Genomic DNA, 27,917 nt, shown 5'->3' on the forward strand with positions numbered 1-27,917 from the left:
CCTTGGCTTAGCAGACATGATGAGGCTGGAATCCAATCTTCTCTTGAACTTTGCCAATCTTACAGTTAAGGCCTGGGCCTGATCCTCAGCTTTTTCTGTCCTCCAGCTGCAAGAGATGAAAGTCTTTTTATACGTTGTTAAGAAGCCCTTCTGGTCTTCATACATAGCCTTTAATTGGTAATTAATCACCCTCAGCATTTCTCTAATGGAATGAATGCCTGTAAGGACAGCCATCCAATTCCATACTCTTCATAATTACTAGTTCTCTTATATTTCTCAAATGCCTGAGACACTGTCCCTACCAAGGCATTCCCAGTTCACCATCAGTGAAAGTTTCAACAATTACACTGCTATGGCACGCTAGTGGTGAACCATGCTCCACCTGCCACCAGTAACATGGTCTTCTGTTGCCAGCCTGCCAGTGGGTGGTCTAGCTCCAAAATCTCATTTTGGAATCTGCTTCCTCAGACCATTCTTGGCTCTAACTGTTTTAGATGGGCTTCCCTGAAAACCAGACTGAGACAGTGATTTGGATGCAAGCTAATCACTGTGATATGCCATTGGGCTCAAAGCCTGAAATCTAAAGGAAGTAGGATGAGGCAGAGGGAAGAGTTAAACTGCAATGCAGTCATGACAAAGGCTTCAGCTGATCCCATGGGTAGCACTGGAGCTGGGATGACCTTTCCAAGTTGTCCTGCCTCAGCCAAGTGGGTTGGGCTTTTATAACTTGGATGTAGGATGTCTTTGTTGAGGAGTCGTGACTTCAGGCGAAGTAGCTCCCTTCAGCTGGTGGCAACTCTCAGCAACTCAGCTGAGTGCTCTTAGCCACCAACACTGCCAGCAGCTGAGGAAATGAGTGCTTCAGTCCTAAAGGATGCATGCCAGAGCATCCACTCCAGGCACCGAGGCACCTTCTCCTCTGCTTTACCCCGGAGTCCACATGCACAGCCTTGGAATTTTAAAATATCACCAATACCAGGATTACAGAAAACAATTTAATTTGGGGGGTGGGCAGGGAAGGTCTTTTAGTCTTTAGTGGTGTATAGTCAAGAGTTTTAAAGTCATGTGAAGCAGTTCCCCTTTGGGTGATTATGCCACCAACTCATCACATATTTCAATTTATCTGCTTTGCTTTTTAATTTTTAGGGGTTACTTTTTTAAAATTTAAGTTTGATTACTAATTACTTAAAATATTTACAAGGTTTCAAAACAAGGTACATTCCAAGAAGTCTAGCTTCTATCCCCACACTTCTGCCGTTTCCTCCTTCTTACTATATATATAATATATATGTTGTATATATGTGTATGTATGTATGTGTGTATATATATATGGTTTATCCTTTCATTTAGAAGTACACACAACACACACACCACTCACTCTCCCTTTTTTTTAGATAACTGGTAGAATACTGTGATGGTTAACTTTGTGTGTCAACTTGACTGGGGCACACGCGTGCCCAGACATTTGGTCAAACATTCTGGGTGTTTCTGTGAGGGTGTTTTTGGTTGACAGTAACATTTAAATCAGTAAACTGAGTAAAGCAGATTGCCCTCCATAATGTGGATGGGCCTCACACAGTTGAAGGCATGAATAGAATTAAAAGGCTGACCTCTGTCCAAGTATGAGAAATTCCTCCTGACTGACTGCCTTCAAGCTAGGACGTTGGCACTTTCCTGCCTTCAGACTTTTGAGTTTTATAATAAATCTCTTATTTAAACAAAATCACCAACTTGATGATTTTATTTAAAAAGATTTATTATAAGGAATGCACCCCTGTGATTATGGAAGCTTATAAGTCTCAAGGTCTGCAGGGTGAGTTGACAAGCTGGAGACCCAGAGAGCCTAAGATGGAGTTCCAGTCCAGATCTGAAGGCTGCAAAACCAGGAGAGCTGATGGTATAGTTCCAGTCTGAAGGCTGGCAGGTTTGGTACACAGGATGAACCCATGTTTCAGTTCAAGACTGAAGGCAGGAAAAAGCCAACATCACAGTTTGAAGGCAGTCAGGCAGGAGGAATTCTTTCTCACTTGGATGAGGGTCAGCCCTTTTATTCTATGCAGGCCTTCAACTGATTGGATGAGGCCCACCCACATTAAGAAGGGCAATCTGCTTTACTCAGTCTACTGAGTTAAATGTCAATCTCATTACACACACACACACACACACACACACATACTACTACTACTACTACTACTACTACTACTACTACTACTACTACTACTACTACTACTACTACTACTAACCCTGACTAATACACACACCATCAATATACTTTTTTCCATCTTGATTTTTTTTCACTTAACATTTCATTCTAGGGATCAACTTTCAGCAATACAGAGAGATAGTTTTCATTTTGATAGCTTCATAGGACTCCATAATGTGGATGTAATCCAGCTTTTCAACCAATCTCCTTCTAATGGACATTTGGGTCATTCCAGTCTTTTGCTATTACAACTAGTGTGGTAGTTACAATAATTTATTCAACATTTCCTTACTGGTGGGCATTTAAGTTATCTCCAGTTTATTATTATTATTATTTTGTTTTAAAAAGTTGATGAAATAATTACCTTTGTATATAAAGATACCCAGGAATGCTAAGAGAATAGAGAGTTCCCAAAGTGAGTCACAGGGTATGTTTGATATGTGTATTTTTGATTTTTAAAAATTTTCACAGAACTTGGCATATTCTTTTTTTTTTTAAAGTTACAGTAAATTACATTCCCACAGGCAATGTATGACAGTTCTTATTCCTCACATCCTCTCCCAACACTGGATACTGTCACCCCTTCTAATTTTTGCTAATATGACAAGGGAAAATAAAATCTAATTGTCCTTTAAACTTGCATTCCCTGGCTACTAGTGAGATTAAGCATCTCTACATATTTAGTGGTCACTGAGATTTAGTTTCCTATGACTTGCCTACTTCTGTCATTTGCACATGACTGGGTTTTCTTTTTCATACTAGAATATAGTAAAAGATGAAACCCTTTTGACTATTTCTTGAGGTTAGAGTATGATCCGGCCCAGAAGTTTCCCTAATTTTGGTACGTTCTAACCAAATCAAAACTTAAATCTTTCCATAATCCACCCCCACCCCCCAAAAAAAGAGAAAAGAGAAAAGTGTGGTACTGTATATATGTCCATGAGGACAGGGACTTGTTCACCTGGCACATTCATATGACTGAAGACCAGGGACCTCCCTGCATGTTCTGCTTTGCACAACCTTCCTCTAGGACTTTTATACATCTCTGAACTGATGGAAATCCCAATAATCACAGACTGAGTTTCCTGTTGCCTCAGTAGGATGGGGCTTAGAGTCAGATTAATTTTATTTAGAAAAAATAGTGACTTTTCTTACACCCCAGAGCTTGGAGTAAAATTCATACATGCCACACATCTAAGGAAATGTTTCAAAAAATAATATTTGGGGAGGGAGGACTAGAACTAGAAGGAAAACCTTAGTCTAACTGGAAGAAGAATCCCACTCATGGATCCCAAGATAAGATTAAATAAGAAAATGTGGGCAAATTATGAGAAACCAGAATATGACAGTATTAGGACTTAAGAAAGTTTTGACTTTGGGATGAAACAAGTGGGGCCCCAAAGGGTTTTGTGTTCAAAAGCAACTAAGTATTTGCTATGAAATTATTTTTCATCATCTCAGCAAGAAGGGATCAGATGCAAGACTTAAACCTATGTGTATAAAACAGATTTTGCAATTTCTCAATATGGATTTTAGAAAAAGATGTCATCTCCCACTCCAGATCTCATCCTACACAATATACTATGAGATACACTACTCTTGACTTGTGAAATAATTGAGTTTTAGAATAATGAGGTTCTGAATATTAAAAATATAAGTATAAATTAAATAAATCAACATTAACAGCTGCTTAACAGTGATAAAATATATTTTTATTTACTTCGTTGAGTCAGAGGGTCATAAAAAAAATTATTGCTAAAGTAGATACCAGGCAAACAGAATGGTGCTTTAGAAGTCCAGTTACCTTGGAGTTTATTTAAACTAAGAGAAAAAGGTCATAATGTTTTCATGCAATACATACTTCGTTCTTTAAATAACAATTCTGACAAATAACAGAAAGAATTAAGGAATGCTGTATTTGTGATCCATACAAAACACCAACATTTTGGGTTATACATAATTTAAAGAAATGTCCCAAACACTTTCCAAAATACTGTAGTAGCCAATACATAGAGGCATGCCTTAGGTGGCCATAGGAATGCAGTTTAGAAAATAAAGAAAAAAATCACACTGTAACTACTCAAATTCTTCAAAATCACTGAACAAGAAAAGCAACAATGAACTTCCATACTGATTTTACATAACTTCTATACAGTACCTTGACTTAAATCCAAGAGCAAAAGTTAAGCCTCTCCTCCTCTATTTTTGGTAAACAACTGCATGGTAAACTTAGATGACATTTCCCCCGGATTTTACCTGGGAGTGGCCTTTTAAATTTTTTATTTAAAAGAGGGCAGGTTTGGCACTTTTATACTGATGTCACCAATGTTAATATTTCTTGGGATCTCAGGAAGATTCATATTCTTTACAGCTGATACAGCACGGGCTGGAGCTCCCGCTAAGCCAGCCTGTATACAGAAGCAAATAAAAGAAAAAGAAAATGTACAGCTCAGGTGTAGCCCATCAAAAAACACTAAAGCTGGAGGACAATGATAAAAAAGTTTCATAAAACAAGCTTAGAGACCAGATGGTAGTTTGAATTGGTATGGAATGGTTACTTTGAAATACTAATCTATAAAGAGAAAACAGTTGACACCTTAAAAAATACAGTGAATACATGCAATGATAACAATGTAAAGATTTAAATACAAATTAACCTGTGCTACGGAAACATCACACACAATATTCAAATGACAAAGCTAGATCTTCACCTATATTTTGATTTAACTGACTTATGATATAAGCATAAAGCATATTTTACATTAGCTTCCTTATTAGACATCTCTTGCAACAACTGTGATAGATTTTGGGTTTTTGCTTTTCAACTGTCATTTATTATTAATATATGCTGTGAAATAAAAACTGAAAGTAGTAAATCATGTTCGTTTAGTTTCTTAGGGCTAAACCCTTAAAACATTTCAAAACAATGAAGTTTTTAAAAATTATTTTTTAAAATTGTAGAGGCTCTTCTAAACTTTTCTAGGAAAGTTCTAGGACATTTAAAAAAAAAAAATCAGGCTTTTAAAGTGAAGCTTCAGGACTTCCCTGGTGGTCCAGTGGTTAAGACTTTGCCTTCCAATGCAAGGGTGCGGGTTTGATCCCTGGTCGGGGAGCTAAGATCCCACATGCCTCGCAGCCAAAAAACCAAAACATAAAACAGAAGCAATATTGTAACAAATTCAATAAAGGTTAAAAAAACATAAAGTGAAGCCTCAATCCAAAGAGAACGGTTCTGCCAAAAAATGAAACTGCAAGAAGAGGATCAATCCAACCCTTCAATGAATTAGTAAAAATATAATGATTAAAAAAATTTTGTCATATAAAGTAGATTCAACATATGTTCAGTTTACAATATACAAATTTAGAGAAAGAAGAGCATAAATGCAAAAGGTAGGATATATATAAATAAATGAATTCTAAAATTTCCAATACCATTAGTGTACAATATTTGGCTTTCATCTTAGTTGGAAAATTTATAACTTGTGAAATAATTTTGAGAGAAAATATGTTTAAAAATAAAGAAAAATGGGGCTTCCCTGGTGGCGCAGTGGTTGAGAGTCCACCTGCCGATGCAGGGGACATGGGTTCGTGCCCCAGTCCGGGAAGATCCCACATGCCGCGGAGCGGCTGGGCCCGTGAGCCATGGCTGCTGAGCCTGCGCGTCGGGAGCCTGTGCTCCGCAACGGGAGAGGCCACAACAGTTGAGACGCCCGCGTACCGCAAACAAAAAAAATAAAGAAAGAAAGAAAGAAAGAAAAATTCATATCTATCACTTTTTTCAAATAGCTACATCAACAGTCTTCATATTTTTATGATTTAATTTATATACCAATTAGATTTCATCAATTTTTATTCAGGTTTTGTAATAAAGCCAACAAACATGTGAATTCGGTGTCATACATTATCTTGCACAAAAGCAATTAAGTAACAAAAACAAATCTTCTACTTTGCTTAGATTACATATATGAGACAGTGTCCATGTAATCAGAAAGATTAGTTTTAATGTCCCTTTTTGTAATTTAGTTTTTTTCTCTCATGTAATCCTACCTCTTTTGTTAATTAAAAAAATAATAATAATAAAGCTGTTACCTGAGAAAAATCTTGACTGATACAAAATAGGCCAGTGTAAACTATTTGCTGAATAAAGGATACAAACATTGTTAAGCAATGAAATAAAAGCCATAGATTATCAAGTTAGAATTGGAAATAATAGAAAAATCAGTAAAATAGTATTTAATAATATATAGTCCACACAGGCAATGATAAGGGTGATATGGATGAAAAGCTCCATACCCAATTAAAGACTGAATAGGGTTGGAGAATTCAACTTTTATAATTTAATGGAGTGTAGTTGTTTTTGATGTATAGCTAAAAATTTGACTGACCTCTACATTTATACCTACCTGAAGCAATGCAGTTTTTGTTATACCCCACCTCTCTCCAACTGCCCCCCAAAGATGTTGGAGATATAGATGAATATTATTTAGGGTAGCATGAATCATATTCAAAAGGATCTTTAACTTGATCTTTTCAAGTTCAGTGTTTCGCTCCCAAAATTTAGAATGGTTTAGGATCAGAGAAGACTCTAATTCAAAGAGCTTCCTTTTGCTAGGAAGTATGTTGTTTGCCAAGGGAACAAAAATTATTTTACAAACTTACAGATAACCTGGAACTAAGTATCATTTTTCCAGTAGAAGAATTTTATAATTTTTCTAATTAAAAAATCAATTTGCCACTATTGCTACTTTGGAATTTCTATACAGGGTGCTAATTATGAGTAGGCTATAGAAAAGTAATGACAAGGTATTTAACTATAAACATTTTAAAAGGCATGAATTATTAGAGGATTTTATTATTGAGAAAAAGAGAGAAAAGGTAGGGTGTGTATGTGTGTGTCCATCTGTCTGTTTTACTGGATGCTATGGTTAACATTTATAAGTAGTAAAAATACTTTTCTTAGTATTAAATGTCATTGTCAAGAAGCCTTCTTTTCCATAATACCCTGTACCATGAGCAGTTAAACTAAAGAATAAAACTTCATCCTGTTAAATGTCATTAGATTAAGTCGTTTCTTTGTGACCACAGATGGTGTTGACTGTTAGCTGCTAATGAGAATACATAAAGTCAATATAGCAATTGATTTCAAGAGCATACATGTGCCAAATTCATATTATGTAAAACCAAAAGAAGTTTCTAAGTGAACAAACTACAATTTCTCTAAACATAAGCAGCAAGCCATAGACATGCAAAGGATGGTAACTACTCAGAACACGCAAATGAATCAAGAGAATCAAATTATTTCTCAAGCATGTTCAATACTTTTGTGTAGTTATGTCACAAATTTAAATGATAGTAAATTTAAAAATTGTAATGTGTACTTCAATTAAGTTTTAATTAAACTAACATTTTAAGAAATCAGATTCTTTAGAATATAAAATGTAAAGAAAAGTATGAGAAGGACTGTTGATCGCTATTCAGATGCTTAAATGAGCTGTCAATGTTTACATACAAAAACTCAGGGCTTAAAAAAAAAAAGACTTCATGTCACTCAGGTAGTTAACACCAGAACTGCTATAAAACACATTTCAGACTTCCATAAATGTGAAGTCTGAAACATTTTTATTAAAGAATAAAATGTAAAAGAGGTAATTTGCCATTAGGAAATCAGTTTGCCAACACAAAGGTATAAAGGAATTTTCATCTTAGTTAAGATTTTTTTTTAGTAGGATATACTCAAAACAAGATAACTTTCATTAAACACAATGTTTTTGAACGCTAAAATTTACAGAAATTAAGTTTACCTGACTTGTTAGTGGTATGTACAATTTAAAATGTAAAAATAAGATACTTCTGACAGTACAGCATAGTTCTTATAGATTTAAGATTACACAGTTGACATAAAGGAGAAATTAAAAGAATGAAACCCTACTGGAGAAATAACTTGTTTCCATCTATGTTGTTATACTTGAGCACCACCATGGCAGGTAAACTGCAGCAACTCCACTAACAAAAACAAATACATGAATCCAAAGCAGTTAAGAGTATGAATCGGATGGAAGAATGAAGTACAGCATATAAAAGAATGGTCATGTTTTCTCTCCCATGAGATTAAATAAATTAACAGAATTAAGAGAAAGAAAACAAAATGAAGTCTGCAAGTATACCAAAATGAGGCCAAACAGAAGACTTATACAGACATACTCTCAGAAATTTCAAGCACTTGAATCACAAAGATAGTAATGGATGGATATGATTTGGTTTTGATTTGTTTTTAAATTGCCAGACCCAAAAATAAACAAAATATGTGCAAGCGAAACTGAAAAAGCAGCATTACTAAAACATATTTCAAAGAATCTGAAGACTCCCTTTTCCCTCATGCAATAAGCAATTAGCTTTCTCCAAGGGAAAAGGAAAGAACCTAGATATTTACTTCATCTAACACATAAAATTTCCTACCATCTTAAAATATTTTTTCAAGCTTGATATATAGCATAATAAGATGGTAGTTGAAATAATTTGTACATACTAAAACCTTTACCCACCCATCCTGCTCGAAGTTGCTATATGCACATTCATAATTTTGACCTAACAGCAAAGTGAAAGAACATCAACATTAATAAACACAGTATTAAATGGTTTCAGACTCAAAATCATTAACAAAATAATGGCAGGTTTTGAAAGCATGCTTTGAGCAGAATAGAAAATGTCAATATTTTAATTTCTGAATTTAAGGCAGAATAACTTTTAAACTGGGGACAGGCTTGCTCTTTGCTTTAAAGGCAGTGCTTTAATACTGCAATTATAAACAGATTAGAAATGCTGATGACGGTCCTCTAGTAAGCAAGAACTATGGCATTTTATGAAAATTTTTATCAAAATGAGAATATTTAAAAATTTTTTTTTTTTTTTTTTTTTTGGCATTACACGGGCCTCTCACTGCTGTGGCCTCTCCCGTTGCGGAGCACAGGCTCCGGACGCGCAGGCTCAGCGGCCATGGCTCACGGGCCCAGCCGCTCCGCGGCATGTGGGATCCTCCCAGACCAGGGCACGAACCCGTGTCCCCTGCATCGGCAGGCGGACTCTCAACCACTGCGCCACCAGGGAAGCCCTAAAAATTTTTAAACCTTTCAGTACTAGTCATTTTATGTAATCTTAAATTACAGTTTTAATTTCTAGCATAGGATTTATCTGTGTGAAATAAATATAGCAGACCGATGTCATTTATGGATTTAATATAAATAGTTTTGACCCTCACAAGTGACCTCAAGGGTCCTCATCATAATTTTGAATAAGAGAGTAACTGTGTGTCAAAGTAGAGGGGCAGAACCAACTCACAAGCTGACTTTCCAACATCTGTATCTTAGGGCCGCTTTTTTTTTCTCTATTCTTTGAAAATAGATACTTGATTAAAAAAAAAAAGCAAATTACTAGTTCTAGTGATGGAAGTTATAAGACCTGATTGATGGTTCTTTGGTAGAAAAAGCAATTTAACATAAATTAAAGACTGGAACATAGAAACTGGCAGTGATTGAGATCAATGGAGTAAATGAGACCATTACATATTTTCAATTCCCAGGATAAAGTAATACAGATCCAGGGTCCAAAAGTGGTGTCCCTAGCTTCATGATACATAGCCCACTAACTCGGGATAAGAAACTGTAAAGCTACCTGTATGTTGCTGCTTCTTAAACACATCCAGAAAGTAGTAATTTAGTGTCTAAAAAGCAATGCCAAATTCCCAGTGGCATTTTTCTAATTATTAAAGTGGTTATTCTAACTTGTTAAGTTTACACATTTTTTCCTTGCATGGCACTCAATAAAGTATTTTCATTTTGAAATTTTTAAATGGAAGTATATGAACATTTTCATTTTCTTGAAATGGTTTTGTACAAAAAAGTTGTTCATCACCATCTCTACATGGAAATGTTTAAAGAGTAATTCACACAGGTAACTTATGGTGTGAAAAATGCACAGGAACTAGCAGACAAAATTTAGTTTTGTACGGCTTGGAGTCTATTTAAAACATTTCCAATTTTTGCCAATATGCTTTGTAAAAATTTTCAGGGTTTACAATACCTTATTGAGTCTTACTATGATATGTTTGGATATCAGAAGGTTGCTACAGTTAAAATACATTTTATTTTGGTCAATATATTTAATTCCATGTTTTAGAGTATTTATTTCTATTTTAGAAGATTTCTGATCTTACTTTTTGTTGGCTACTTCTAATATTCACCTGTTAGTCAAAACTGCAAAAGCAATTGTTAAGACTTTGGAACTGAAAACCATTAGGTCGGGGGAAGGGGACTATTTAACAGTCACTGTCCTAAGCCTTTACCGGTTCCCACTTTGTATGCTAATCTCTAAAGGTTCAGCTTTTGGTTTTTAAATTCACAGCTTCCAAAACCCAGCATACAATTTTATGTTAGAATCCTAATTTAGAAACATGGGGGAAAAAAATCTGTGAGAGTTAAATTAAGGTTCTGCCATATGATGCTAAAAATAAACTCTGATTTACATACAAAGTAAATTGTCATTTCTACAAATGTAATTTGTCAGTTAAATGACAATGTTTAAAAAAAAAGGACAAAAAAACTTAAACTTTCCTTTTACAATGCAGGCACACAAAACAGAACAAACATGACATCAATGATATACTAGTAAAATACACTAAGTCCAATAAAAGATGAATAAACTACAAGGAGAAACTAGAATGGAAAATAGGCTACAGGGACTATATGGGTTCATTAACACAAAGAATTTTTGAGTCTGGCCTAAATAATTAATTGCCTTTGACATCATTTTGCTTTCCCTTTGTTAAAATACATTTTTCTCAAAGTCAGCAATACCTTGTCTACCTGTCCTGTCTGGGAGATTGAAAGATAAAGGTCTGTAAGAGAGAAGAATGGAAAGAGCTAGAAAGATCAGGATGTTCGGAAAAAAGAGGACTGACTTTTAAAAAGTAGTGACTAAATTCAGACCCATTTATTCATCTTGAAAATCACATGAAATACATAAAGGCTAACAAGTCTCCCCAACCCCACCCCTCTACCTCCACCCCCCAGGGAGTCCTTTTACTCCTAGGCAGATTCCTGATTGTCTCTTACACTTCCCCCAAATCCCACCAACCTCCCAGCTTAAATCCTCCTTTCCCAAAATCCCAATGTTATAGTAAACCATTTATCTATCAAAGCAGGATAGATGAAAATATATTCAGAGCATATCTTTGCTTCTCGTCTCTTTAAAGATCTGGGTGATCTTTGCTTCTACTTGTCTAGGTAATGGGAATTAAACTGGTTCACTTTTGACTGTTACCAGAAATATACTACTTTTAAGATAAAATAATAAAATCTTTGATTTCTGACAAAGTAAAGGCGACTCGATACATCCATGTTATATTTTAAAAGCTGTATCTTAATTATATCCAGACTTCTTAAAAGATAAATGATATTCTAAACATTACTTAAATTAATTTTTAAAACATGATAAACAGGTCTTTTCATCAATCATGGTATTCTGAACTTTAAGATTTGCTTTGTAGCTTTTTGCTTACATAATACATTTTAACTAAAATTTTGTAAGAGTAAGATTAATAAAAGCTTATAGCTTGCTCTCAAATAATTTTGGATTATTCTGCAGTCATATATTTGGTAGATATAACCAGTTTAAATAACATGGAAAAGGAACCCATATTGACATTTCACTGCGTCTGGAATAAAGCTGGTAGCCTTCCAAACATACTTAAAATATATGAAAATTGCTGAAAAATTACATAAAATCAACATTATTTAAACACAATTTCTTAACGTATGATCAGAACTATATGGCTTCACCGTGACTCAAAATCCTACTTTATGAGGAAAATATTAGCAGACATCACATATAGAGAAACACTTGATAAACATATGTTAGTTTATCAATCAGATTTAAAACATACTTTTTTTGTAAAGGAGAAAAAGAAAAACTAATTTGGTAGCAGATAACAATTGATTATACATGTTAAAAGACAATCAGTGGATGAAAAACAAGTATTCACCAGTATTCAAAACCATTTTAAATAGCACGTTTAAATAGCATGTTTCTGTTAAAGGACTTTAAGTTATAATGTTCTTATAACTATTTCCACTAAAAATGTAAATTCTTTATTTTACTGTTCTTTATAGATTAAAAAAAAACTGGCTCATTAACAAAGTTTTACTGGACAATCAAAAAGCAAATATCCATTTTGTAATTATTACAGGTCCTTCATGACTTCTGTCAATATTATATATAGCAAACCTAAGGAGGAAAAGGTGGGCAGGTGGGAGGAAGGGCACCACCAATGGAAAGGAGTTAAATACCTGGAAATGTGATAATTCCAGACAAGAGGTCGATATATTTTTACAGATGATTACATGGAATTCACAAATTACCACATATCCACTCATTTCAGACTAATTATTAATGGATTGTATCACTGTCTGTCTCTTGGCATTATAACCATATAGTTTTGTAAAGCAAAGTTTAACAGATAAATTTCAAGTTATCATTTTAAGACTTTAAAAACTATAGCTTAGTGTTTATGGTAAACCTTTTGCCATATTGAACAATACACTGCAAGCCAACTCTACTAAATAATATTCTTAGCCCCTTTCCTTGTCCTAAAACGAAATTTTCTCTATTAATCTAGTTTGTTTTCCCTTTTCAAAAATCAGTATTTTAAAAATTGGCTGTAGAACACACAAAATATATACAATTACTTAAAAAGAGTCATAATTTTAAGCTCTTCCCCATTACAACCCTCTCCTTTGGGAAACCAAGGAGGATGATAACTTGAGATAAAGAGAAATTAAGGACTATTTTAATTTAAAACAGAACATTGGAAAATGTTTTTATACAAAACTTCAACTGTTTCTAATCCTCAGATTTCAGATTTATCCACCATCCTGTGTTTCATTCCATTCCAATGAGCACAGCATTTTAAGCTGATCTTTTGAAAAGCCAACAAGATAAAAATTCTTCAGAACTCACCTGTTGTAAATTAATGCTAGCATATTTTTAATATCTTTCTGCTTTTATAGTAATATTTACTTTAGATCAACCAAATAACTGTACTAATAATTATAAATAAAATTAGTTTTCTGCATTATGACTATAAATACCAAAGGTAAGAGTATCCTCAAACATGTGTAGTATTGAATGAGATATCAAGACTATTCATCTTTCTAAATTTCTGTATAGCAATAAGAAACAACCAAAATCATGTAAACTTGAGAGGCTCAGCTACAGCACCTGTTACTGATATTCAGCCTTGTTATTGAGGGAAGAGCCATACAATTCTAAAGTAGAGTTTTACAAAAGGCAAAACTGCTGGTTGGTCCTCATTCACTCAATTTAGCAGCACAAAGTTAGCTGTATATAACTAACCAAATCTTTCTCTTCTAGAATGCAATAAAAGCCATGAATACGTGTATCATTATATGGAATGTATGATTTAGCTAACTTGTCAGTGACCTTTGGGAAGGATCCAGAATTAAAAGATTAGAGCACTGAATTTCTTTTTTCAATGTGCACTCAGGCCTACTAAGCACCCATTATAACACTACTTCCTTATGAGAATTCCATTTTCTCTCCTTTCCTTTTGCAGAAATAGTTTTATAAAACACTAACTTTATATATCTTTAGAAAACCAGTTCTAAGACTTCCTTGATAATTAATGACTAAGGTTTAATAACAAATATTGATTGCATTATTCATAATTTCTTTTTTAAGCAACAAGAATTGGGAATTTTATTCATTACCCAAAGCAATTACAACTGTGGCTAAAAGAATACACAAAACTATTTGGTGGGTAGCGGTCACAGAACATTTAACATACTAAAATGTGTATATTCCACTTTTTTTTAAAATTGAATAAGCATACCAGCTGTACCTAAAGGGTGATACTGAAGGACAAACAGTGAAAGCTACAAATCATGCATAATTTATGATCATGCTTACTACCTTCATTAACTAAAGCACTTTCCATTCTTACCTCAGATTTCTCCAGTTTATTTTGTGCATCAATTTGTGTGACAATCTCATTCATGTTGGTCTCCAATACCATTCCCCCCATCACCATTTCTGCAAGAATATTGTGAACCTAAAGAAAGAAAATTCACTATAAGAATGTTTCATGATCCCAGTAATTTTTCTTTCAAATACTGCTGTTTTATGAGCTGTAAAACAAAAATAATTTGGAGTGAAGACTCATAATACACTTATGTCACTACTGTGAAGCCTTAGGCAATTATACAAACCTCTTTAAATCTTAGTTTAATGAGCTGTAAAACAGAGATAATAATAGTACCTCCTTCATAGACTGATGAAAAGATTAAGTGAGGTCAGTGACCATGGAAGTGCCCAAAACAAAGTAAATAATCAATAAACATTAGCTACCATTATAGTATCAGGATTAATGCTAAAAAAAAAAATGACCCATAAGGGCCTTTTATACCTGATTCTTAGTCAGTAATTAAGTTGTTTTATGCTCCAGGTACTCAATGAGGCTATGTGGCATTCCTACAAGCTCTAGATTTAAAATGAAGTAAAAGTTTCTTTATATTATAGGTACTTTAATAATGCTTTTACCCCAAAGCCCTCTCTATATATCTAATTACTCAGATTTTTTATGATCAAATACATCTTACAATGACAAAAAACAACATTTTCCATTGGGGAGAAAAACTATAACCCAGGTGTTTTGTCATAAGGTATTTTACTGGATCAAAAATCACCAAGTCAAAGCTGGAGTGTCACAGAAGAGTATACTGTGCTATAATTTTTAAAAAGTAATGTGGCAGCATTAAGAATGGAGACTCTGAAATTAGAAAGGTATAAATACTGACTCTATCACTTATTAGTTGTATACCCTTCAGAAGTTAGTTACTTGACCTCTCTGTTATCTTATCTGTAAAAGAGAGGTAGAAATAGTATGGGTACCTCATAGAATTATCATAAGGATTAAATAAATTCAAGTGAAGCACCTAATAGGTGCTTAAAAAAAAAAAACCTAACAGGTATTTTAAACAAAAACTTTTAAAAATTAAATATATAATTATACTGTTTGATTTTCATTCCTTTTTAAGATTTCATGCAAATGTACTCATGATTTTTAAAATTCCTATTATTTACTGATGTTTCATTTTGGAAAGATGGACACCTCACATACCAATTTTGAAGAATTACAGAAATTACTTTTCCTTAGCAAACAAAACCAGAAGCTACAATTGTTTTAAACAATAGTGCTAAATATCATCACTCTACTACTATCTTTTCTGTTACTAGATACCATTTATTAAAACTCTGTTTTGATGCTGCACTTACAGTATCTGATTTAATTCTCACATTAACCTTTGTTACAGCTGAGAGAATAAACCAGTTCACTCAAGACGCATAAGCTAATATGTGGCAAATCAATGACTCAAACCTAAATCTGAGTGATCTAAGTCCAATACTTTGCTTTCTTCTGTTAACAATAATAAATGAAATTGATACAGCAAATCATAATCTATGAAAATTCAATTAAAGGTCAAGAAGATAACTAGGTGATAAAATAAAATTACCTTATAATAGCTAATAGGTACTATACGCATAAAAAGTGTTCAGAAAGAAAGGCCATGGCCAGGGGACAGAGATTCATTAAAACTTGTTTTAGCAGTGGAAATTCCTTTTTATTTTTTTTTTTTGTGTGTGTGTGTGTGTGTTATGCGGGCCTCTCACTGTTGTGGCCTCTCCCATTGCGGAGCACAGGCTCCGGACGCGCAGGCTCTGGACGCGCAGGCTCAGCGGCCCAGCCGCTCCACATGTGGGATTCTCCCGGACCAGGGCATGAACCCATGTCCCCTGCATTGGCAGGCGGACTCTCAACCACTGCACCACCAGGGAAGCCCCCCTCTTTTCTTTTTAAAACAAATTCTTATGCAATAGCATGACTTATATGCTGATAGAAGTGTAACAACTCCACCACCCCCGTTTTGCTCAGGCTTTCTTATGGGTTCATCCCTACATATACATTATACTATTGCCTTTCGAAACATCTCAGAACACAAGCACTAGATTGGTGGAAACTACAGATTTCAGTAATACTGAAATATCTACCAACTTTAGAGGTAACAAAATATGAGCAGCCTACAAATGTGGGTCGTATGTAAGAAATTCTAAGAAATGTATGTAAATTTGTCCTTAAAGTAAAAATAATTCCTATGAAAGCCAGTTCAGATCCAGAAGAGACAGAAAATAGAATTGAAGGGCCTGTGAGCTAAATTCCTAAACATAATCTCACTTATTATAAAGATAATAAATGCCTAAAGAGTGTATTCTCAGTGAGGAGGTACAATATGTTATGTAGAAATTTAAGGAGAGGGCTTCCCTCATGGCACAGTGGTTAAGAATCCGCTTGCCAATACAGGGGACACGGGTTCGAGCCCTGGTCCGGGAAGATCCCACATGCCGCAGAGCAGCTAAGCCTGTGTACCACAACTACTGAGTCTGCAAGCCACAACTACTGAGCCCATATGCCACAACTACTGAAGCCTGCATGCCTAGAGCCCATGCTCCACAACAAAGAGAAGTCGCCACAATGAAATGCCCGCACACTGCAACAAAGAGTAGGCCCTGCTTGCTGCAACTAGAGAAAGCCCATGCACAGCAATGAAGACCCAACGCAGCCAAAAATAAATTAAAAAAATAAATTTAAATAAATAAATAAGAAATTTAAGGAGATAAACATCGTGGGAATGAGAACTATTAATTGGGAGGCTACTCCAATACTATTCAGATTATGGTGTCCAAAGTAAGGTATGTCACATGTGGAGGGGAAATTAAGAAGGTGAACATGTCTATTGATAGAAAAATTCATATTCCAAGAATTGAGAAGAATTTTTGGCAGACTTAATATGAGAAAGAGGATGATAAAGCTCTGCTTTTAGCTTAGCCCTAACTCATATGGTTGACATATTTCAGTATTTTGTTTTATAAATTTTACTTAAAACAGATTTTTATGGAAATAAAAGGGTAACAATATGCTTATAATACAACTCATCTACTAAACTGCTTTGATGTTCACCTAAAAGTTCAACGAGTTTTCACTCTCTCTTATGAATTTTTATAGGTATTTAAGTGTTTAAAAAGTGGCAAATACCACACTAACAGTGTATTTTTGCCTTTTTCTTCTGGACATAGACTATAACTTCTAAATTTCATTTTTATTTTTTTTAAATCACAATATAAGCCATACAGAAACTTATATACAAAAATAGTCTCTACCATCCTCTGCTTCTGTTATTAGGTCCCTCTAAAGATAATCACAGTTAATTGTATCTTATATACCCTTCCAGAAAACTTGTTATGCATATACTTGTTATATGTGTGTGTGTATATATCTAATGTACACAAATGAGATCACATTGTACACATTATTCCCACAGTTCTACAAGAAAATAAAGATTGAATTGTTGGTGCTTTGTGACCACCTAGAGGGGTGGGATAGGGAGGGTGGGAGAGAGGGAGATGCAAAAGGGAAGAGACATGGGGATATATGTATATGTATAACTGATTCACTTTGTTATAAAGCAGAAACTAACACACCATTGTAAAGCAATTATACTCCAATAAAGATGTTAAATGGGGAAAAAAAAGAATGACAAAAAAACCGACTGAATTGAAAGTTAGAGGCAAGAGAAAATGAGCATTATGAGTTAATAAAATAATAAAAGTTACTGGAGCCAGATATATGTACAAGAATAAGAATGATCAATGAAACTGCTGGTAAGAGCAAAGAAAAATACAAAACTAAAATGGTGAATCTACACTATTATCACACACCTAAAAGTGAGAAATATACAGGTTCCTCAGAAATATTGATAAGTTATTAAATGAACAAATGAGAGGGACAGAACGATATCTATAATATGGTCCCACTGAGGTATACTAAAAAAATTGCACACATACACACATTTGGATATACCCAGAAAAATTCTGGAAAGGCACGAAAATAATTAGAAAAAACAAAAAGACTTTATTGTTTTAAGAGCAGTTTTAGGTTCACAACAAAATTAAGAGGAAGGTACAGAAACTTTCCCATACATACAGGCTGGCCTCTGACATGCACAGCTTACCCAGAGTGGTAAATATATTACAACTGATGAACCTACACTGACACATCATAATCACCCAAAGTCATAGTCTACCTCAAGAACTCTCTTTTGGTGGTGTACATTATATGGGTTTGGATAAATATGATATATATCTATCATTATGGTATCACACAGAGTATCCTAAATATCCTCTATGCTCCACCTATTCACTCATCCCCTTCCCTCCCCAAGCCTGACAACCACTAATCTTTTCAGTATATGCATAGTTTTACCTTTTCCAGAATGTCATATAGTTGGAATCACACAGTACATAGCCTTTTCTGATTGGTTTCTTGCACTTAGTAATATGCATTTTAAGGTTCCTCAATGTCTTTTCATAGTTTGATAGTTCATTTATTTTTAGCACTGAATAAAATTCCATTGACTGAATATAACACAGCTTGTTTATCCATTTACCTACTGAAGGACATCTTGGTTGCTTTAAAGTTTTGGCAACTATGAAAAGAGTTGCTATAAACATCCATGTGCAGGCTTTTGTATAGACATAAGTTTTCAACTCTTTTGGGTAAATACCACGGAGCACAATTGCCGGATTGCACGATAAGAGTATGTTTAGTTTTTTAAGGTATCGCCAAACTGTCTTCCAAAGTGACTATCATTTTGCATTCACACCAGAAATGAATGAGAATTCCTGTTGCTTCACATCCTTACCAGCATTTGGCGTTGTCAGTATTCTGGATTTTGGCCATTCCAATAGGTATATAATGTGCTGCAAATATTTTTTAATAGATAGTAGTTGCCTAAAGAATGGGACTGGAGGACTGAGGAAGAAAGGAGACTTAGCTTTCTTTTATAGTTTTTGTTTGTTTGTTTGTTTATTTGTTTTGAAAACTTTTAACACGAGCATATATTGCTTAAAAAAAAAACCTTCCTAAAGAGTAAGACAGATCATTCAGAGGAACAATATTAAAGGTAATGGCCATGTACCTATTTAAGTTATTTAAGAGGTAGCTCAAAGGTGTTGAATATTTGTTAGTGATAAGAGAAGCATGCCACTTTTTACATGTGTTAAACAATAAGTCTTTCTATGTGTCAATGCAGAACCTGAGACTTTGGCTTAAAACTACTGTAACATATAAGATTAAGTGGTCTCTATATTATTTTATTATTATTTACAAAATATTATAATGCACATAGTTGGCATCTAATAAATATTAGATGCCAACACTTCTTTCTTCAAAATCATTTATCTCAATTATCTTAAAATTCAAAAGTTAAAAGAACACGGCATTTTTTGTACTTAGTCTAACTACCCCATCAGTAAACCATATTTATTAAATATTTATATACAGTGCTTACAGACAGCAGCATCTTAGTTGAGTAAAGCCTACATAATCACTGGAGAGTAAATGAAGATTAAATCAAACACATTTCACTGTTTTGTTTTTTTTTTGGTCACACTGCACAGCATGTGGGATCTTAGTTCCCCGACTAGGGATCGCACCCACCCTCCCTGCATTGGAAGCATGGAGTCAACCACTGGATCACCAGGGAAGTCCTACATTTCACTTTTTAACAGTTACAGGTCAACCAGGCAGAACCAAGCATCTAAAAACAAAAAAATGAAAGGAAGTCAAATTACATAGAGCCCTTTCTATGGATTGTCACTTGTTTTCAAAGCATAAAGCTACTTTACTATAATTTATGCTAGAAATGAGGTCCTTTGCACCAAACATCTTTTAATTTGACTACATTAATATCTTACTACAGGGGTGGTCAAGTAAAATACGGCATATACGTTCTACACAATATTTCACTTAAGAATAAAGCTGATACACATATATTGATATGGAAGGATCTAAAGAGAGATGAAGTTAATAAAGCAAGGCATAGAACATGCTTTATCACTCACTGAACCAAGAGAACTATGCATATCTTTGGAAACATATAGAAAGAAAGTCTGGAAGCCTACCTAGACAAACTATTAAGAGAAATTACTTCAGGGAAGTGGGGTAGTGGTGAATAGGTATAAGGAAGGGGACGAGGTAAGAAGAACTTTCATGTTTAATCATATAGCCTTCAGTACTATTTGACTTCTTTGTTTCAAGAAATTCAAGTATTATTATTGTAATTTAAAAATAATAAAATATACGAATAACACTGTAATGTTAATGGTGTGTGTCTGTGAGACAGACAAACACAGACACAGGCAGACAGACACCACACATCTTCCTAAAACAATTACTTGAGGACTGGGGTAAGAACATATTCTTCACATAACCCTGCAAAGTGTTAAGCACTCAATAAAGATTTTGTAAAATGTGTTTTGCAAGGAACACCTCCCTCTTCTCCTCTTGAAAAAGAAAACTGAACAGGAGTTTTAAAAGGAGTTGAAGGGGAGGCAAAGCAGAGTTACAAGTCTACTCTAAAGACCGTAATACTGTAAGAAATGATTTTTTTATTATTAAGAAAATAGCTGATTTTGATGAAATGACACATTATTTTAAATATGTTAGCAAATTTCCATTTATGTACCTGTGGGTCATACTCTTACTAATTTGATAATAAAATGTTAGGACATGTATTTTCTAATAAAAATTTAAATAATGTACCTCAAGTAATCTATTAATACCTGTATTTATAATTCTAAATGGTCTAAACGTCACTTCACGTTTTGATATTTCTTCAAATGTAAGTACAACTGATCACAAAAAAATCATTACTTTACATACCACTGAAAAGGAAAAGTGCTGACAATTAAATTATGACAAGCAGTCAGCCCCGCTGCCTCAACCCCGCCAGGGTAGCGGCCAAGCACAGGGCTGTTGGGGGCGAGGTACGCATGGGGTCTTCAGATGCCTGCCTCCCACCCACCTGCTGCTGCCAGAGCAGTAGGAGGACAGAGCGACCTACTCCACTGCTCTAGGGACTTTCCTGGTGGCACAGTGGTTAAGAACCTGCCTGCCAACGCAGGGGACACAGTTCGAGACCTGGTCTGGAAAGATCCCACATACCGTGGAGCAACTAAACCTGTGCACACAACTACTGAGCCTGCGCTCTAGAGCCCATGAGCCACAACTACTGAGCCCTCGTGCCACAACTACTGAAGCCCGCGTACCTAGAGCCCATGCTCCGCAACAAGAGAAGCCACAGCAAGGAGAAGCCCGTGCACCACAACAAAGAGTAGCCCCCACTTGCTGCAACTAGAGAAAGCCTGTGCGCAGCAATGAAGACCCAATGCAGGAAAAGAAAATAAATTAAAAAAATAAAATGTAACTACCAGAAAACGTAAAAAAAAAAAAAAAATTATGGCAAGCTATAGAATTGTAAATGCATACTGATCTCAAAAATGTTAAAATGTGAAAGAAAATCAGCATTTTAGAATTAACGAAGTATGATATTTTCTTGTCATGCTTTAGCTCTATGGGTATTTATAAATAAAAGCTATAATGAAACAATTTAAGTAAGAAAATGTATGTCTTTGGGTTTTACTGGAGTCACTACCAACATTTAAAAAAAAAAAGCTTAGCTTCAGAAATACATCCTCTCAAAATATATTTATCAGAACTTCATTATATCTAAAAATATATTAAATTTTTGTATAATTATTCTCCAACAGGATACCGGACATATCAAAGTGTTATATAAATCAAAACTTTCACCTGGGGACTTCTCTGGTGGCACAGTGGTTAAGAATCCGGAGCAACTAAGCCCTTGCACCACAACTACTGAGCCTGAGCTCTAGAGCCAGCGAGCCACAACTACTGAGCCTGTGTGCCACAACTACTGAAGCCTGTGCGCCTAGAGCCCGTGCTCCACAACTAAGAGAAGCCACTGCAGTGAGAAGCCTGCACACCACAACGAAGAGTAGCCCCCACTCGCTGCAACTAGAGAAAACCCGCATGCAGCAACGAACACAGCCAAAAAATCAAAACAAAACTTTCACTTGATAATATCATTAACCTGAAGAAAGTGTTTGCTAAGGAAATAATCGGTTCTACAGGTATGTGGATAATATCTTGAGATTGATGCAGTTGAGCAGGTTCTCCTGCTAAAGAGCATAATCCCCACACAAACTTCTCTCTTCTTTAATATTATATCATGAAAGAGAAGTCTAAAGTATGACGATTTTGTAAGTAATTTTGAAAGAAATTAAGAGTATATTTTGTTAGCCATCAAAATTTTGATAAAATTTTCAAGACAAAATAGAAAGGTTAAGTATATAACATACTTTAACATACTATAATATACTAATAATAATGAGACATTTGTTAATTGCTGACCAATGGAAAGCAACAGTGGTATAGTAATTTAAAGCAACAGGTAAAGGAATTCCCTGGTGATCCAGTGGTTAGGATGCAGCGCTTCCACTGCAGGGGCACAGGTTTAATCCCTGATCGGGGAACTAAGATCCCACAAGCCGTGCTGTGTGGCCAAACAGAAAACAAAAATAAATAGAGTAATAGGTAAGAGTAATTCTATTTTGTTACACAATGCATTTTATACTCACACTGAATATGAATGTTTCAAATTGGAAAATTCAAAATATTCAAGTCTGAAAAACTAGAAAGCTGTTCTACTTGCTATTCTATATTTTGGGTTGATTATACAGAAATCCTTTTTAAAGGCTGCTTATCATAAGGGTCATGGATGCTCATTAAAAGACCTTAGGGGCTTCCCTGGTGGCGCAGTGGTTGAGAGTCCGCCTGTTGACGCAGGGGACGCGGGTTCGTGCTCCGGTCCAGGAAGATCCCACATGCCGCAGAGCGGCTGGGCCCGTGAGCCATGGCCACTGAGCCTGTGTGTCCGGAGCCTGTGCTCTGCAACGGGAGAGGCCACAACAGTGAGAGGCCCGCATACCGCAAAAAAAAAAAAAAAAAGACCTTAGAATACTCCTGGCTTATGTGTTATTATTGACTTGTATTTTAATGCTACAATTTTTTTTCATTTTAATCTCATAAGTACTTTAAGAGTCAATGTTCTCTTATCCTTACCCATAAATTTACTTCTTTCTTTGCTCTTCTTCCCTCTTCAACTCACTCCTTATATTTCAGATTTCTTTCCGTGTAAATTGCCCTCTTTAGAATTTCCTTTAGTCCAAAGGCTTGCTGGTTGCAAAATTTCCTCATTATTTCTCAAATAATGTTTTTATTTCACCCATAATCTTGAAAGATGGTTTTGCTAATTTTAGAACTACAGTTGACAGTTACTTTCTTTCAACACAACATCTTCTAACTTCTGTGGTTGCTGTTGAGAAGTCACTTCCCAGTCTGACCACTGCTCTTGTGAAAGTAATACGTCTTTTATTTCTGGATGATTTTAAGAGCTCTCTCTCTGCTATTCAATTTTACTATCATTAGTCTATGTGTAGATTTCTTTTTATTTATTCTGCTTGTGATTCTTTTATCTGTGGATTGGCATCTTCCATTAATTCTGGAAAATTCTCAGCCATTAGATACTCAGATATTGAATATGCCTCGTTTTTTCTCTCTTTTTCATTAGATATTTCTTGCTCTATCTTCCCTGACCTGTAAACTATATTTCACATTTTCAGGCTTTCTTGTCCTTTTATGCTGCATTATGGACAATGTATTCTACCTTTCTATTTACTCAGATATGTTTATGTTTAAACCCATCCACTGAAAATTTTAATTTTGACATTTTTCTCTTCTAGAAATTTCATTGATTTCTTTTTCAAATCATCTTTTTAAAAAGTACTTTTATTTACTGCAATTTTTTTTATCAGGTTTGACTTTCTAACAACTTGCTCAGTAGAAGGGGGGTGCCAAGCATTTGACTAGTGCTGGCAGGTGAGGGTGAAGCCCGGCATGTCTGGCTTTGAATGGCCCAGCCAGGAGCTGGGTTATACAAAGGAAGGATTAAGCAAATGAAGTAAATGCATCAACAATAATACAAATAATAGGAATGAGAATAATCTCTCACTGTCAGAGAAGCAAAGTGCAGATATGGAAAAGATGAAGGCTAGAATAAATTCTGTAGTGTTGCACTAGACGCTGGGGTATTAAGAAGAACTCAATGATTTTTAATATATATAAAGATATAGAAATAGGCAGGTGTGTGTGTGTGTGTGTGTGTGTGTGTGTGTGTGTGTGTACATACATCTATTTCCTAGCTTGGTTCACTGAGAACCAGAAGTAATAATTACACCTCTACCAACTAGCATACATGCTCCTAGGACTGTCATTTCTATACATCATCATCCACTAAAAGGAACCTTACAGAGAGAACACTAACATGAGGGCTAAGGCAAAAAATATATAAGACGCTCTGCCCATAGAAAAGGTGGAGAAACAATGATCAACCTCATAATTACAAGCACCTCCATCCAGACTATGGTTTCTCCATACCATTTCCCACTTTAAAAAAAAAAAAAAATCAGGGCTCCTAGAAGGAATGACTGATAACATATCTAGAGCCAGAAATAAATAAAGTGAATCTGGAACATCTAGTTGTACCAGAACACAAAGCAGCTATCAAAGTCCATGGAGGGGGAGAGGGGTCATGTCAAAAGAACCCAGAAGACAACGTGAAGGGGTTCCCCCACTGGCCAAAGATAGGGCAATTTGAGCATCAAGAAGAATAATATCCACAGTGGATTAAAACAAATCAATTATGTTAAAATTCATATGTCACAAGGGTACTAAAAAAGAAATTCAGTGATCACTTCTGGTGACTGCTAGGGAACCAAATGTTATGGAAACTGGTTAATAAAGGGAAATACTCTAGAATTTATCCTGTCTTTCCTATATAAGCTGTACTTTTTTTTTTTTTTTTGTGGTATGCAGGCCTCTCACTGTTGTGGCCTCTCCCGTTGCGGAGCACAGGCTCCGGACGCGCAGGCTCAGCGGCCATGGCTCACGGGCCCAGCCGCTCTGCAGCATGTAGGATCCTCCCGGACCGGGGCACGAACCCATGTCCCCTGCATTGCCAGGTGGACTCTCAACCACTGCGCCACCAGGGAAGCCCCAAAGCTGTACCTTTTTAAACGCATCATCTCTGACTTTTAATGGATTGTTTCATTCAATTCACACTTACTATACTGAATAATACATTTATTTTAAATAATTTCCCTTTCCCCCAAAGTTGGTTGTCTTGATCAGATTTTATTTATATTATTTCCCCCTTTTAAATCAGAGATTCTACTGTTTATAATTTTTATTAATGAAAACTATCTCTTTCCTTGCTCTTTTAATCAAATATGACTTTATTCTTATTTGTAAAATATCAAGTCTTTCTACCACTGAGATGCCTTGTTTTCCTACTAAACGTTCTGTTATTCCCTACTCTCCTTTCCCCCAGGTGGATAACAGCTTCAAAATACTTTTATAATACATGCTAAATACTTCATATTCTCTTACCTTTTCCTTCATGTTTTCTATCTCTTAATCTTTCAATTATGTGCTTTGAGATTATTTCCTGCATTCATCTTCTATCTGTAATTCAAGCCTCAACTGTGACCATTCTCTTCTTTAAACTCTATAGTTTGAAAACACATTTTTAAGCCCCAAGAAGACCTTTTCGAATTGCATCTCCTTAAGGACTTTTTACCATTTTAAAATTTCAAGTGTTCACTGATCTCCTGTGGTAGTTCTTTTTCACGGAGCATATGTTCTGATTGTTCAGCCTGTTCCTCGTCTCTCTGTTGAGATGACATTCTTTTTTCTCTGTCGGCTCACTGGTACCTAGGTGTGGTTGCTGAGATACTCTTAATGGTTAGATTTCTTCAGGTGGTGAAAGGAAAAGGAGATTCTCACTCTGTGTCCTGTGGTTTAAGGATAGGCTATCAAACTCCTTAAGAGGGACTGGGCTAGAGGAAACCTCTCCACTCTCACTCTTAATTCTTCATTCTCCTGGCCTGGAGGGTAGGAAAGACACTGAGGCCTCCAATCAGATCTCCCTTAGCCTGATCTTCTGGGGGATGGGGGGAATGCAGGGAGGAGTAGACAGAGCACTTTTATAGCTGTCCATACATGTCATACATGCTCCAAACCAAGCTCTTTATAAATCTTTAGCTCTTTCATCTTTGCCCTGGGATTTGATGCTGTGCTGCAGTAGTGGTGACAACCTGGGGCTGCCCAATTAAAGCCACAGTGTTCAGGAAATGGGCAGGTAACACAGTTGCGCAATAAGCGGACCTTCCCAGCAAACCCACAGTGGCCATGCAGTATAAGAAATAAACCAAGTTACTCATATTTTAGGTGTTATTACCACAGCATAACTTAGCTGTAATAAAGAGTCTGACTCTATTTTTGATGCCTGCCTGCTGACAGCTTTCAAATCCCACTGTTCTCCCTTCCTCTTCTGCCCACATGTGGGCAAACTGATAAGAAAGTCCAGGTGCTCCTTCCTTTGCACTGGCGGGAAGTTTAAATTACACAAGACCTGCCTGGCCTGCATGTGGAAACCCTCAACCCAGCCCTACCCCCTAACCACATAAAACCCCAAGATAGTCGCTGTTCCTTGTTTTCTCCCCAAAAGCTTATTATGTGAACGATAAACCTTTTCAGATCAGATCCTCTTGGTGTACATGTGGTATCTTCAGTCTCTACATCCAAATCAATTTTGGGCAGGGGGTGCTGTTCCACTACTTCAGGGTGACTACAAATATTAGCTTATGTGACTGATACACAAATTAGTACTTGAAGGTTTGTAATGAGAAACTGATAACAATCACAATAAAGGAAAAGACATTGACTTAGGGGTTGGGCAGTAGGCCACATGGAAATTATATCGGAGGCTAGAAAGTTAGTGATCCATGCTTGTAGTGGCAAAACATTTGGCAAAACTATCATGTGTGATAGTTTGAAAAGCAGATAAATTTACCCATGAAAACTCTTTTCTCTCTGACATAAAAACTGATGATTTTCCAGATACTGGCAGCTTTGTCACCATGGATTCCAGACTGACAGCATGTGGGACATGATAAACATACTGTGTGAATTAGAAATACTCTGATATTGTTACTGAAGCATAAACTAGCCCATCCTGACTGATAACGAAAGGGGTATTCTTTACAACTTCCTCCTTCCCTCTATCCAAGTGTAGTATAACAGCACACAGAGGATTGTGTACAAAACTCTGTATTTGCTCCTAGGAAGAAATGAGTTGAGCTATTTAGGAGATCTCTGACTGTTGGAAGGTCCAGGGCTGCTTGAAAGTTGAAAACAAGCCTACTTTCATAGAAGGGCTGAAAACAAGACTAGCATTGTTTTAGACAGAGAGTACAGGGACAGGAAATGTCTATTTTACTGGTCTCTAACTCTTGTTATACTGAAGCTTTTTTCTCATTGCATTGAAAAAAAATTAAAACAAGAGTTTAGGCCAGCTAATTCTGGCAGGTTTCAAAACAGTGATACACTGTTGTGTGAAATGAACAGGCTATACAGACTATATATGTGATCCTATTTTTGATTTTTTTAAAGACATATTTGTTTCAGTACTCATTTGTACAAAAAAGTCTAGAACTACACATACTCTAAAATGTTAACACTAGTGTTAATTAAAAAAAGGAGGCGAGGGCTTCCCTGGTGGCGCAGTGGTTGCGAGTCCGCCTGCCGACGCAGGGGACACGGCCACGT

At 35.6% G+C, this 27,917-nt stretch overlaps 1 protein-coding gene across 1 annotated transcript in view; it reads right to left on the minus strand.

Annotated features, from left to right (window-relative positions):
• Positions 1 to 3,910: 3,910 nt before the first annotated feature.
• The window catches only part of AP3S1 (adaptor related protein complex 3 subunit sigma 1), a 70,024-nt gene continuing 46,017 nt past the window's right edge, over positions 3,911 to 27,917 (minus strand). The window contains 3 exon segments of the mRNA XM_082836773.1: positions 3,911 to 4,515; positions 4,518 to 4,611; positions 14,217 to 14,324. Coding sequence (XP_082692899.1) covers positions 4,487 to 4,515; positions 4,518 to 4,611; positions 14,217 to 14,324 — 231 coding nt within the window. The 3' untranslated portion in view covers positions 3,911 to 4,486.

The sequence above is a fragment of the Leucopleurus acutus genome (genome assembly GCF_964270905.1).
Source record: "Leucopleurus acutus genome assembly, chromosome: 3".
Classification (NCBI taxonomy): domain Eukaryota; kingdom Metazoa; phylum Chordata; class Mammalia; order Artiodactyla; family Delphinidae; genus Leucopleurus; species Leucopleurus acutus.